This window comes from Stegostoma tigrinum, chromosome 33, assembly GCF_030684315.1.
Source record: "Stegostoma tigrinum isolate sSteTig4 chromosome 33, sSteTig4.hap1, whole genome shotgun sequence".
Lineage (NCBI taxonomy): Eukaryota > Metazoa > Chordata > Chondrichthyes > Orectolobiformes > Stegostomatidae > Stegostoma > Stegostoma tigrinum.
The window spans coordinates 14272794-14287439 of NC_081386.1; the positions used below are offsets into that span (position 1 = coordinate 14272794).

General features: G+C 40.3%; 1 protein-coding gene across 4 annotated transcripts in view; it reads left to right on the forward strand.

Annotated features, from left to right (window-relative positions):
* The first annotated feature begins 1552 nt into the window (after nucleotides 1-1552).
* The window catches only part of LOC125467255 (protein unc-13 homolog C-like), a 562058-nt gene continuing 548964 nt past the window's right edge, over nucleotides 1553-14646 (forward strand). For 3 of the 4 annotated variants that reach the window (XM_059639171.1, XM_059639172.1, XM_059639174.1), the window contains exon 1: nucleotides 4325-4426. In XM_059639171.1, coding sequence (XP_059495154.1) covers nucleotides 4405-4426 — 22 coding nt within the window. In that variant the 5' untranslated portion in view covers nucleotides 4325-4404. Of the gene's footprint in view, nucleotides 1642-4324; nucleotides 4427-14646 lie in introns of those variants that run through there. The other variant, XM_059639173.1, reaches the window with a different exon arrangement.

Consider the following 14646-nt stretch of genomic DNA (forward strand, 5'->3'; position numbering starts at 1 on the left):
TACATCCTTTAGCTCCATGTCACTTTTTTCACAATCTCACATGTGGACAGCTTGTCTGTAGAGTTGATAAGAAACAGTCGTGGCCCAGGCACAAAAACGTGCACGTGTAATCGTACTAAAGACAGTTATCTTTAAATAAATGCTGGTTACAGTTACAATGAGAAAAATAAAGGGAATTTTATTTTTATTTTACATTTTATAAATGTATGATCTTCTCTGAAAAGTAACTGGAGCAATAAATATTCTTTTAAACATGTTCTTCAGTGATCGTTACTACTAGAAAGGAACTGGCTTTGAAGAATATTGGCTAACAAGTTTAATCAGTGCTCCTGAGATGCTGCTTGGCCTGCTGTGTTCACCCAGCCTCACATTTTATTATCTTTTAATCAGTGCCTTGCGGTTTTGACCACTTCTAGAAGCATGAAGTTAAGGAAACATTTCAGAGGTTTCTCTTAACTGGTGAATGCCAAGGACTGACAAGACGACTTTGTAGTCAGTGGAAAGAACACGTTTCCAAACAAATACTGGGACTTATGTGGTTAGGTGGTAATGTCCCTACCTTTGGGCCAGAAAGCTCAGATGCAAATGCTGCTGCTCCAGAAATGTGCCAGAGCAGATTCAAAATACCTACAAACCAATACTTGGCATGCTGGTAGTCTCCAATGATCTGGGTTAGAACTCCCGGATTCAAGTCCTTCCGCTCCACATGACCTGATTAAGTTGATTTGAAGAGAAATATCTACAAGACAAATACTTTTTAACAATCATAATAAAAGCCGAAACTGCTGCAAACGAAACGGACAGGTCTGGCAGCTTGCATGGAGAGAGACAAGCAGAGTTCATGTTTTAGTTTGGAGCTCCTTCCTTAGAACATTTTGTTTATCGACAGGATGTGTGCTTATCTTATTTTGCCAAAGCTCGCCAAAAGGAAACTGATCGATTCAAAACAATCTCCCGAGCTTTTCAGAGTTGCGGTTAACAAACACAGACCGACATAAAGCAAGGAGGCTTTTCAATGAGTGGAAATTCCTTGAGCAGGGTAGTACCACTAACTTGCACATCAATAATCCGGAATGGAAGTGTTGCTTCCCATAATTAATACCATGATAAAGGTATGTACCACTGCGTGCCCTGGGTGCAGACTGTTCTCTTTGAGCGGCTTATGATGAAAAGCAGGTCGACAGAAACATGTTTAAATGTTCAGATTTCGCCAGCAATTGGTGCTTTAGGTTTAAATGGGGCCTGATACCTTAAAAAGACCCGAAAAATGTGAATTGCAGAATGACTGCGAAACTTCTTGTTTTGTTTTCGAACTAGGGGGATTTCTTTCAACATTTATTTACCAGCGTGCATTTCCTAAAGAAGTTCTTGTGATGCAGAGAACATTGCGGTGGCATCTTGTAGCCCACATTAAGTCAATAAAAGTAATATTTTTACGTTTATTTAAATACTTCGTGGATCCCATGCGGGGGTGGGGGGGGGGGGGGGATGTCAAATAGGATTAATCTAAATCCGAATACCAGAATCGGACAAAGCACACATGAACCGAACCAGTGTCCAGCCACTCTGTGGAGGAGCAGCATGTGCATCTTGGGAGTAAACACCGGTCCTCTGATCATCAGAATCTCCGTTGCTTTAAACGTAAGTACAAATCCCCCTTTCACTTCATTCCTGCAATCCCTCTGAACGACTGATTGGACGGACACATTGTGCCCAAGTGGCTGCGTAATTGGCGACAGAGAATATATTTTGCAACATAATTTATTTTTTGATGGCTACATTTATTAGAACGGAGTCCGTGAGATTGAGTTTGTTTTGCATTCACGTGAAACAAAGTTGCAAGCTCATGGCGTGGATTGCCACGTTAAAAAAAAATCACAGAGAAAGCTAATATAGATATTCACCTGCAAGAATTCCCAGGAAATCCATTCATTAAATGTTTGTCCGACCCCAGGGATTGTCTAAACGATAATAAAACCGCAAAATCTAATCTCTTAATAAATAACCTTTTAAAACAAGACTGTCTCTGTTTCGATCACAGACGGTCACAAATTAGATTTTGAACCTTTCAGATATTTTCTAATCAGCATGCTCGGAGATACAGTTAGACACTTCCTGGACGACATAGGATTTGAACGCAGGCCTCTTGGGGTAGAGGCTGGGGCACTACCAGTGTGCCACAAGCATAAAGTACGGGAAAGGCCCTTCAGCCATCAGGTCTGTACTGCCAAAGCTACACTAAGTGTACATTTGCCCCATTTTCCAGGCCCGTAGCCTTGAATGTTATGACATTTCAAGTGGCTCATCCAGGTACTGCTAAAAAGCCCCTAACATTTTTAATCTCGCACATTACAACACATGACTGGAGCAGATGGAAGTTGAACATGTGCTACAAAGAGGTGAAACCCCTTCAAAATATATTAAGAAGATAGTCTAGACCCTAACTTTTTCTTATTTAGAGCTAAGTCTCAGGCGTTAGGTTCCAGATGCAATTCGATTGGTTAAGCTACCAGGCTTGGAACAAAACATACTCTATTCATACACTCTAGTTAAAATACAGACTAAATGGCATAAAGGAAAATAATTAGCTTAACTGTAACTGTCATAATGCTGAACAAAATAATATATATTAACTACTACTAATTAACGGTTCCAAGATAGTAATATCCCATAAATACACCCTTGGCAAAGGTAAATTCCATACAATAGATTGTCTCATAAGCAATTCTAGCAGCAGGAAGAAAACTCCAACTTTTAGCTGTAACAGAGGGAGGAATAAGGGCTTTCACATCCAGCCTCAAGTCCCCAATAACTGCAAGTGAAGGCTAAAACTAAAAATCCTAGCTGAGAACATAGAACATTACAGCACAGTACAGCCCCTTTGGCCCTCGATGTCACACTGACCTGTGAAACCAATCTGAAGCCCATTTAACATACACTATTCCATTATCATCCATATGTTTATCCAATGACCACTTATTAGACCTTAAAGTTGGTGAGTCTACTACTGTTGCAGGCAGGGCATTCCACGCCCTTACTACTCTGAGTAAAGAACATACCTCTGACGTCTCTCCTATATCTATCACCCCTCAATTTAAAGCTGTGTCCCCTCGTGCTAGCCATCACCATCCAAGGAAAAAGGCTCTCACTGTCCACCCTATCTAATCCTCTGACCATCTTGTATGCCTCTATTAGGTCACCTCTTAACCTTCTTCTCTCTAATGAAAACAGCCTCGAGCCCTTCAGCCTTTCCTTATAAGACCTTCCCTCCATACAGGCAACATCCTGGTAAATCTCCTCTGCACCCTTTCCAATGCTTCCACATCCTTCCTATAATGCAGCGACCAGAACTGTACGCAATACTCCAAGCGTGGCCGCACCAGAGTTTTGTATAGCTGCAACATGACCTCATGCCTCCGAAACTCAATCTCTCTAACAATAAAACCTAACTCACCGTACGCCTTCTTAACAACCATATCAACCTGGGTGGCAACTTTCAGGGACCTAGGCTGCCTCTATTATTCCAGCTTTAAACAAAAACACCAAGACCTCACAAAATGTTTACTTTATTGGCTTTGGAGCAGACGACTCAGTGACTCCGTCTCAATCTTTCTCCACAAAAAAAGTATAAAACACACCTCTTGAAGCCATAGTATCATCACGCATCAGTCTCCTGGTCCAGACCAAGGACACTATCACTGCAACAGGAGCCCGAAATTTGGAGCTTTTCAGAGAACTCCTTTATATTAACCACATATGAAGAACCACAGCCACATATCAAACAAAGCAGAAAGACTAAAATAAAACAAAGAACTGCCGTTTCTGGACGTCTGGAACAGAAACAGAAATTGTAGGAGAAACTCAGCTGGTCCAGCAACAGCTATGGATAGAGACACAGAGCTAATGTTTCACCGTCACTGGACTCGAAATTTTAACTATTGCTTTCTCTCTCTCCACTGATGTTGCCGGACCTGTTGAGTTCCTCCAGAAATTTCTGTGGCTAAAACAGAAAGACTATTCCTTTTAAAAGGATTTTATAATAAATGTTTAATATGCACTGTATTGGACAATGTGAGCTGTAGAAATACTTTTGCTGGTTTGCTGGGCTTCTCCTGCCCTGCACAATATTCACATCGACCTGGACAATTTCTGGAACTGAGATTCCTGACAGACAGCAAAGGGCAGGGGCAGGCGGGGAACCCGCCCACCGGCGGGTCCGATTGGCTCCGACGACAGGTTGGCCCGTCCTCTAAGGCACAGTTCTGGATCCTATTGGTCTCTCCATCTGTCCATCATCCAATCTGCCACCCGTTCCCTTCTCCCCATGAACTTTTGAGGAAAACTGCGTTCAGTGGCGCCCGAAACTCCAGCAGGAAGCACAGGCGCAGTTTACCCGCAAGTAGAATGTCACTCCTGTGTGTTAAAGGTAAATGAACTTCAATTCAACAATTGACTCACGATCTCCTGAAGTGAAGTGTAGTTTATTTTTGCGGGGAGGGGGTGGGGGTCTGTTTTCTGTCAATCCATCCATTCATTCATTTTATCAATAAAGTAATAAGGGAGAGAGGAGCAAGCTATTACTTAGTGTAAATTAATAGCGAGATTTTTCTGTGGGAATTGTTGAAACTTGTTGCATGAGCCTTTTAAAAATAAAAAAAAGACATGCAGCCCGAAAATGGATTTTTGTCTTGTATGTGGCTTGGTAAGAGTTTGGGTGAGAAATCAGTTTTATTTCCAAATGTCACGAGCTGGGTTTTGCATTTTTCGTTATGCATTTGGGCCCAGCCCTGCTTTAGCGTCTGTCACTTTGTTTACCTCCCTCCGCAGATGGGTGTGTTTTTCTTCAATTCTTTAGAGGTTACTTTAAGATATCGGGCGGTCGGGAGCCCGCGTGGAACGAGAGCGCGCCGCATCTCACCCCAGACCATGCCTTAGATAGTCTGCCCGAACTGAGACTGTTCGTTGTGTGCTCAGAATGGTTCAGTGGCAGTAATGTGCACTCATTCTGAAACAGAGCCCGATGTTTCACAAAAGACCATCCTATTCCTCAGATGTCATGAAACTCGGTAATAAGTACTACATAAATTTTAGCTGCTGAGAAGATTGAGCTTGCCTTCTGCTGAAGACTGTGAGCATCGATCTCCACTTGGGAATTTGTAACTTTGACTGATGCCAACACAAAGGATTGATGGTGGTGAATCTGTCCAAGGCACCCCAAATGGTTTAGTCACATCATTGTTGTTGCATTAAGTGGGTATTTTGCTCATCATAATATGTTGGCAGTGCTGGCACCTGACATATGAGCTTCCTTATTCCCATTTCCCATGTACGCTGATCACACTTGCCCTCAAACACAGCGAGGTAATTTGCCTGAGCTGTTACTTATGAGGATGAGTTCCACATGCTTACTATTCTTTGGGCAAAGAAGTTTCTCCTGAATTCCATATTGGATTTATTGGTAATGAATGTATTTATGGCCCCTAGTTTAATTTTGGCATCGGTGCACAATTTTAATTGCCTCTGTGAGACACCAGAATTATGTACTGTGCTCAAAATATGATCTAAGTATGTTCAGTACAGGTTTAACAGAAGTTCCCTGCTTTTCAATTCTCTCTCCTTAGAACGGAACACCTGTGTTTTGTTTGCTTCATTTTATGACCTTATTAACACATTGCAACTTTTTCATGTCTGGTGAATGTGTATGGCTTAATCCCTTTGCTTCCTTACTCATTTCAGACACATCCCTCAAGCAATATGTGATAACCTTGTTCTTCTTATGGTGTAACCATATCCTTGCTTTCCATACAATAAAATTCTACTGCCAATTCCACACCCATTCTACAAATTTGTATCTTGTGTTTGTCGCAGTCAACTGTGCTCTCACTTTCATGCCATTCGCACATGCTGAAATTTTACATCTGATTCCCAAGACCAAATCCTTTGTATAATTCATGTGAGCAGTGGTGACCTCAGTACCAATTCCTGTGGAACTCCAGTTCCTACTGTTTGTTGCTCAATAACTATCCTTGACCCCTATACACTTATTGTGGTCTTTAGTAAGTTTTCTTTCAAATTAACCTGTTTGGACCAGTTACGGTACAACTCCATAGTCATTTCATCTAGAGTGGAACTTGAATATAGAACTCTGCCCTCGAGTTAGGGATAAAACTGATACACCATAACACCCTTTTCAATGTTAGTGGTTGTATGTTATGTTAAGTGTATATTAATGAAGTGAACAGAAGGATCGATACCATGCACAGGCAATAAGTACTGGGTCTAAATAAGAATTAGGAATCATCGCAGGCTTGGAGGGCTGAAGGGCCTGTTCCTGTGCTGTGTTATTGTATTGTATAATTGTACGGAGATGGCTGGCTTTAACTCGGGATTTAATTGCACCTGTCTAATAAGGAACAGACAGAAGTGTGGATATTGGGTGAGTAGACCCTTTTTCATATAATGTCCAGGCCTCACTTTCCTGTCTGGGATATACATGGTTACAAACAATGGTTGACTAAAGGTGCAAGTGAAGAACAGAAGACAAGGAGTGGCAGTAGGTGCATTGCATCTTCAGAGAGTCAGCCTAAGTGTGATAGGCTAAAAGGCCTGCTCCTTTGCTGTGACTAAACTATTATCCAAAAAGGATATTTCAGTGAGAAACTGAAATACTAGTGGCATTGTGGAATATAGCAGAAACAAGTTAAATTGTGAGGTTTAATTATCTTGGATATCATTGGAGTCTTAACTGTTTTACCAGTGGACTTGTTTACTTGTTGATTCCATCCCTATAAAGAGGAAACAATTTATGGCCTTAATGTTGCCACTTCATGTAAGAAATGAAGTATTTTGCAAGGTGTATACCATCAGTTGATGAATTGATGAAGTTTTGAATCATCTATTGTGATCTTAAGATGAAATCTACAAAAAGGATGTTCGGTTTAATGCTCATGAAGCTTAGTCGCAGTTTGTTAGATTTGGGAAAACATATGTTCATTCCATAAATGAATATGTCAAGGGCATTACAAATTGTAGAAAATAATGGCAAAATTCACTTTGGGGATTTCTGCATTTGTACTTTTGTTTAAATAACTCAATTGTGCTCAAGTATCTAGCGTACAGAGGCTACTGATTGTAATCAGTGCTTGATTCTCAGAGGGAGACTTTAGTGGATCAAAAGATTCCTGCCTTTCATTTAAATAGAAATGTTTGAATGAAATTCATTTCCTTCATGGAATGAATGAGATTCTCTGACATATTTTGAAATAACTCAGAATGTAGATGCAGGTATCTATAGAGTGAATGGATGAAAGACAGGCAAATGAGGATGGAAACACAATTAGTAGATCAGGCTATTACAACAAAGACAAAATTGCACCCACAATAAGAGGTCAATAAATTCCAGGAATGTCTGAAGAACCATTAGTAGATGCCTCAGATGTGACGTTATTATGCGGTGATCTATCTAGAGCATGGAGACAGAGCACTTGAAATGTCACATGATGAAGAGAATTCTATGAAGGAGGATGAAAGTAATGATACATCTGAACAAGTTATACTGCTCACAAGGAATCTTAGTTCCGTGACGAGTATGTTGGTTCTGGACTCGTTTATGTGCAGTGATGGACAATGCTTGTACTTCATTTTGTGGGGCAATTTATTTAAAATGCTCAAATAAAAATGAAAAATTGCAGATGCTAGAAATCTGAAACAAAACAAAGTTGTAGAGAAACTCAGCAGGTCTGGCAGTATCTAAAGAGATAAAAACGGATGATGCCAGACCTGCAGAGTTTCTCCAGCACTTTCTGGTTTTGTTAACATGATTCCTTGATTCACTAAACATTGAGCATAGATGTAAGGGTATGAAATATAGATATTGCTTTAAGCTCAGTGGTAACAGCATATGAGATGGTCAAAGTAGTGCATAATTCCATGTTAAAGAGCTTGACAAAGCCATGGTATAAGCACTGGTGTAGGCTCCAGTGAGCTATTTATGCCGTTGAATGAACCTTTGGAAAAGACACAAATGTAATGATACAGAGCTTGCCAAGTCAGTTAATTTTGGAGAAGCAGTTGATCTGCAGTTTGTGGTCAGGATATTAGTGTACACTCCTTTAAACTTGATGTTTCTAATCACTCTTTTCAAAAAGTATAAGATCAGGTAATAAGAGTTGGAGATGGATTTAAAAAAAAGCAAATGGCCTTAAGGCTGCATGGGCATTTTGCTCACCCTACTATGAATTAATTTCAAACTCATCGTGGTCTGGACTCCCACTGAAAAGCATTGGATTTTTTCAAAGGAATCCTGCAGTGAAATAATGCATAAAATTTTACGTAATCAACCAGATTAAAAATTGGCAACTGTTGCCCATGGGCATGGTATGCAAAAGAATTCACTTCACCTAATCGTTAATTAGTTTATGGGCATAATTCCAAATTGTTTGCTGTTTATACAGAATAGTAGGAGAAGATGCAAGCTACTGCAATTATAATTTGCATTTTTTTCTACATATTTGAATGCTTTGCGAGGAGATATGCTTTCATCAAAGGTAAGATCTCAGAACATTTGGACAGCGCATGGGTATCACGTAAAACCATCTGAGATCAGTTTCAATTTGACAGATTAAATACAGGAAAAAAGAGAGGCATAGGAAATGGAAGGCCCCTGGTAAGCTAATAGGTGATGTGAATAAGACCATACTTATCCAGCATAGAAATTAAACTATTAAGATCATTCCTTATGAGTAATCAGATCTTTGGCTCTGCAAACGATAAGTAAACAAAACACGTTGTGATTGAAGTTCTTATCATTTGTGATATATGTTCCGAGGAGCAGAATATGGTGAATCAAAGGTAAGATGTGGTAATGTGAGTGATCATTAAGTGTAGAACAAGGCTATTATATCTGTAGGTCACTTTCCCAGAGAGGACGCTTGGCTATATGCATTATACAGGGAGTCTAGTGGATGAATGCAATATTGTGGGACATGCAACAGGAAAACACAGTGACAAGTTTCAACATTAATTGAATGATCAGAATGATGTGAAGTCCATGGACTGACAGAATTGAGTGGAAGAATGATGAGCAGTAAAAGTGTAAGTACTGATAGGGAGTCTGGAATTAACTCCTGTGTCAGGTAGCAATCAGATATCTGAAAAATGGCTCCCACCGGTTCAACAGGGAATAGTAACAGCAGTAATCACGGTAGACTTGCAAGTGAGAGCGAGGGGCGAAATCTCTGTGTTGATTTGAGGCTGAAGTAAAGATCACAGTAAGGTCTCGTAACAAGAGATAGAAATTAATGTTGTCGTAAATGTGGCATTTTATTATCGGTCAATAAATTGGGACAAAATAATAAGAAAGTCATAACAGTGGAACTTAGATAGTTGGACAGAGTTCGCAATTTAATTTGCGGTACCAGATAAGGGTTAAATAGCATTATCGTTTTGGTAGATTGACACTGAAAATGTCCTTGCAGATAAGCCTTACTATGTTAAAGCGAGACTCTTGGGGGTTTTAAAGAGTGACTGAATGCTTGAATTATTCTTCAACAGCTGCGAAAATAATCTTAATTTTTTTGCTTTTTTATTCACACATTCATGTGAATGTATGTCATTCAACAGAAAAACTGATATCTGTTGGTGGGGGGGGGTGTTTAATTTTTCAGAAAATATTGTTTCTGGAGTTGTGCAAAGAGGCACCAGGTGCAGCGGTAAAGGGAGGAGAGTAAACAAACATGTCTATGGCCTACGTTTTCTCCCAGACGTTCGTACTTTATAGTGAGGCCTGTTTTGCTGAAGGTAGATTGTTCAAGTAAAAGCATATCTACACACCCTTTCATTAGTATCATTAGAGAAAAACCAAAGGCATCTTCGATGCAGTTTTCTCATGGGAGAGGATGTGTGATGCTACTGCAGAATTTGAGAAAGACATTTCAAGGTAAGGGTAGAATTTACAATTGGGAACCAAACCTCTGGGGCTTTTAAATATATTGGTTTAGATATTAAGCAAAGCGGGGCTGGAATAACCTTAAATCACTCATCCTATTATGAGAGTGTTGTTCCCATCTCAGTTATACTGGGTCAACATTGAAAGGTGAGGTTAAATCTAACGGAAAGATAAAGCAATTATGAAGTTGGATTGGTCATTTGAACTGATGGCGTACTTTAGCCCAGACTAAATGCTAGTTTTGGCAAGTTGAGTTGCATGATGTTAAAGTTTAAGAATATGTTTCAAGGGCAAATAAAACACAAGAACAAGTAAATATGGAGAAATGCGTACTTAAGTTCCCATCCTCAGGTGTTCTGTAGAACATGAAGCTAGTCATTTGTAACTGGCATATTCCTGTTGTGTATTCTTAGGCAAATAGTTTAATAACTTATGGCTTCGAATAGGAAAATGTTGTCTTTTGGGAAGCTAAGAAAATAAGAGGAGTTTGTTAAATGTGACTGCCAAAGCACTCACTCTCTTCATATGTCAAGAAGTGTTCACTGTGTGACGATGTGTATACTTTCTATGAAATGTGAGTGAGAAATAGACACCAATTGACCCTGCTGGCTTGAAACATGCTGGAAAATAAGGAAATGTCTTTATTTGAATGGATGGATGCAAGTCATCAACTGGCCTATTGGTTTATGAAAAAGAAACAGGTTTGCAAAAAATTTGTTAGCAGTCATAAATTTCTAGGCATCTCACAGTGTCACATTTTGTAGCGAACACTGTATTGAGTTATAGAGCCAAATAGCCTGGAATAAAACACTTCAATCCAACTTGTCCATGCTGATCAGACATCACAATCTGACATAGTCTCATTGCCAGCATTTGGCCCATATCCCTCTAAACTCTTCCTATTCATGTACCCATCCAGATGACTTTTAAATGTTGTAATTGTACCAGCCTCCACCACTTCTTCTGGCAACTCATTGAGTACACACATCACTTTCTGCATGCAAACGTTATCTCCAGGACCTTTTTAAATCTTTCTCCTCTCATCCTAAACCTATGCTGTCTAGTTTTGGACTCCCCCACCCTTGGTAAAAGACCTTGGCTATTCACCCCACTTATGTCTTTCATGATTTTATAAAGCCTCTATAAGGTCACCCCTCAGCCTTTGACAATCCAGAAGGGGAAAAAAGCCCCAGCCTATTCAGCCTCTTCCTAGACCTCAACCCTTCCATTCTTGGCAACAGCCTTGTAAATCTTTTCTGCACCCTCTCACATTTAACAAATTTTCCTATAGAAGGGAAAAAGAGAATTATATGCAGTATTGTAAAAGTGGCCTTGCCAATTTCCTGTGTAGTTGCAACATGACATCCCACTGCTGCACTCAATGCACTGACCAATGAAGTGTAGCAAACTCTGTCTTCACCACCCTGTCAAATCTGTGACTCCACTTTCAAGAAACTATGCATCTGCCTCCCTAGTTCTCTTTGTATAGCAACAGTCCCCAGGGCTTCACCATTAACTATATAAGTTCTGCCTGGGTTTGCCTTACCAAAATGCAACATTTCACATATATCTAAATTAAACTCCATCTTTCATTCCTTGGCCTATTGGCCCATCTAATCAAGGTCCTGTTGTCCTTTGTGGTAACCTTCTTCACTCTCCACTATACCACCTATTTTGGTGTCAACTGCAAAAGTACTACCCATTCCTCCAATATTCACATCCAAATAGTTCTTTAACTTGTTCTGAAATTTAGTTTGTGTGTGTATATAAAAAGCATACCTGTTATGTAAGTTTTACATTAATAGCCTTGTAAAAAGACACAGGGCTCTGTTCTTTGCACACAGGCAGAACACGTACATGCGCTGTACTGGTTTCAACTCGACAAATAGGTGACAGCCATTTGCTTGTTTATTTCTTGGGCAGTGCCTTGATCAATCAGAATATTCTGCCTGGTTTAAATTGTAAACAAAACTTGGCAGTTAACTGCCAGAAATCATTAACTGGTGTATTCTTCATGGCAACATCTCTATCACTCAGAGTCTATTTGCCAACCAATCAGCACTCTCCTCTCATTTGGTATAAATAATGGTTTTCCCTTTAAATTATCATTCTTGTGAATTACCCACAGTGGGTGTAACATAAAAAAACTTAAGTGTATTTTTCAGTAATTTTATGTTAAATGCATTCAGATAGTGAGCATCAACTGCAGATTCATTTGCTTCACTACAAGAAGGATTGGCCAGTCTTTGACGTAATGAAAGAAAGAGGTGTCAGTGACTGTTCTTTAAAGAATGGAAACTGAAGTATTTTCAGATATCCCCATCAAAAGCATGATGTTTTCTCGATAACAAAGTGTGAAGCTGGATGGACACAGCAGGCCAAGCAGCATCTCAGGAGCACAAAGCTGACGTTTCCGGTCTAGACCCTTCATCAGAGAGGGGGATGGGGAGAGGGTTCTGGAATAAATAGGGAGAGAGGGGGAGGCGGACCAAAGATGGAGAGAAAAGAAGATAGGTGGAGAGGAGAGTATAGGTGGGGAGGTAGGGAGGGGATAGGTCAGTCCAGGGAAGACAGACAGGTCAAGGAGGCGGGATGAGGTAGTAAGTAGGAAATGGAGGTGCAGCTTGAGGTGGGAGGAAGGGATGGGTGAGAAGAAGAACAGGTTCGGGAGGCCCAGACAGGCTGGGCTGGCTTTGGGTTGCAGTGGGGTGAGGGGACAAGCTGGGCTGGTTTTGTGATGCAGTGGAGGGAGCGGAAGAACTGGGCTGGTTTTGGGATGCAGTAGGGGAAGGGGAGATTTTGAAGCTTGTGAAGTCCACATTGATACCATTGGGCTGCAGTGTTCCCAAGTGGAATATGAGTTGCAGGACTGACCTATCCCCTCCCAACCTCCTCACCTATACTCTTCTCACCACCTATATTCTTTTCTCTCCATCTTCGGTCCGCCTCCCCCTCTCTCCCTATTTATTCCAGAACACTCTCCCTATCTCCCTCTCTGATGAAGGGTCTAGACTCGAAACGTCAGCTTTTGTGCTCCTGAGATGCTGCTTGGCCTGCTGTGTTCATCCAGCTTCACACTTTGTTATCTTGGATTCTCCAGCATCTGCAGTTCCCATTATCACGCATGATGTTTTCTAGTTTGGATAGTATGTTACCACAAGCCTCCTTTCTCCATACTGAGCTTGTGCCTGTATCCATTGATAAATCTCAACAGAAAGGCCATCTTTCTGACATAATAATGTGGTTTATAGCATAATTGCAATCGAGACAGTAACCTCCCTCATCGCACTTAATTACGAAGGATTTGCTTGAGCTGTACAGTAGAACCTAATTATCTCTATCTACAGACTGTGTGTATATTGTCAGACTGGGTGGAGGCCAATGCAACATTAATGACTTCAGAACTTTTACCTTAGACAACATTATACACAGTGCATGCCAACACAACCATTGTTTTTTATAACTATACACATAGTGCAGGTAGTCACTTGTTCTAATGTAGATGTCATCTAGTTAACCTGTTATGACACACCTCTGGAGCAGGTGGGACGTGAACATGGACCTCCACGTTTATGGAGCTAAGAACATTATCACATGCACCACACATGTGCCTGTCACTTGTCCTAGTGTATTATTGGTTGATTGGGTATTCTGTGAGATGTGAACCAAAAATTGTGAATAAATGTGACTGGTTCAAAAGCAAGTTATTGCTTTTCAGTGTCTTCCTGTACCATTTTAAATGGGTACATTTCATATTGTGGTTTGCTGAACAGTGAGAACAATGAGACAATATGCAGCAACCTGCTACACTGCAATGTTAGTGCCATTAAGTTCAGTTGTTTTGGTGAAAACAATGCAGAGTTGTGTACCGCTGTGGGGAATATACAAAAATTTTGGCTGCAAAGCTACCTTACTGATTGTGTTTGTCTGAAAACTTTGTTTGATTAATTTTGCTTTGGAAAAAATTGCATGTGTGAATGTTTTGTACGTTAATTTCAGGGTTATCCACATCTTACAGAATGGGTTTAATCTATACTAACGGTCATCAAGGAACCTCTACACTGGTCGAGTTAAAACAAAATTTGTGATTAACAAAAGTGGCCAAAATTGTTTGTACAGAAATTCTGTGGATTCTTTTTGGTTTGTTTTACTTTAAAACATTTTTGGTATTAAGTAAGACATTTTCACGAATTTGTGTGGTACAAGGAGGGCAGTAAATAAGTGCATTGAGCTTTTGCATAGAAACTAGGAGTCGGTGAAGGCTATTTGGCCCCTCGAGCCTACTCGTCCACTCAAATGGTTAAGACTGGTTCTCTATCTCATCTACCGTTTTCCTGCTTTCTCGCCATATCCTTTGATGTCTGTTAAATCTTTAAAAGCGTCTTCCTTGAATATATTCAGTGACTTGGCCTCTGCAGTCATCTGTGGTAGAACATTCCACACATTCAGTAATGTTGTGTATGGAGGATTTCAAATAATTCTTTGACTAAATCTGAGGGCTAACTGTCCATTTAATAGCTTGGAGTGTGACATTGATCTTTTACACTACTTCAGGCGGGTGTTGTGTGTTTTGTAAATTGCTGATGGAGGAAGTTTTTGCCTTCAGAAATGCAAATCACAGAGCACGTGGCAATTCTGTGGATTTTTTTAAAAGAAAAGTTTATTCACTGGAAGTGTGTGTCACTGGTGATTGATTGATT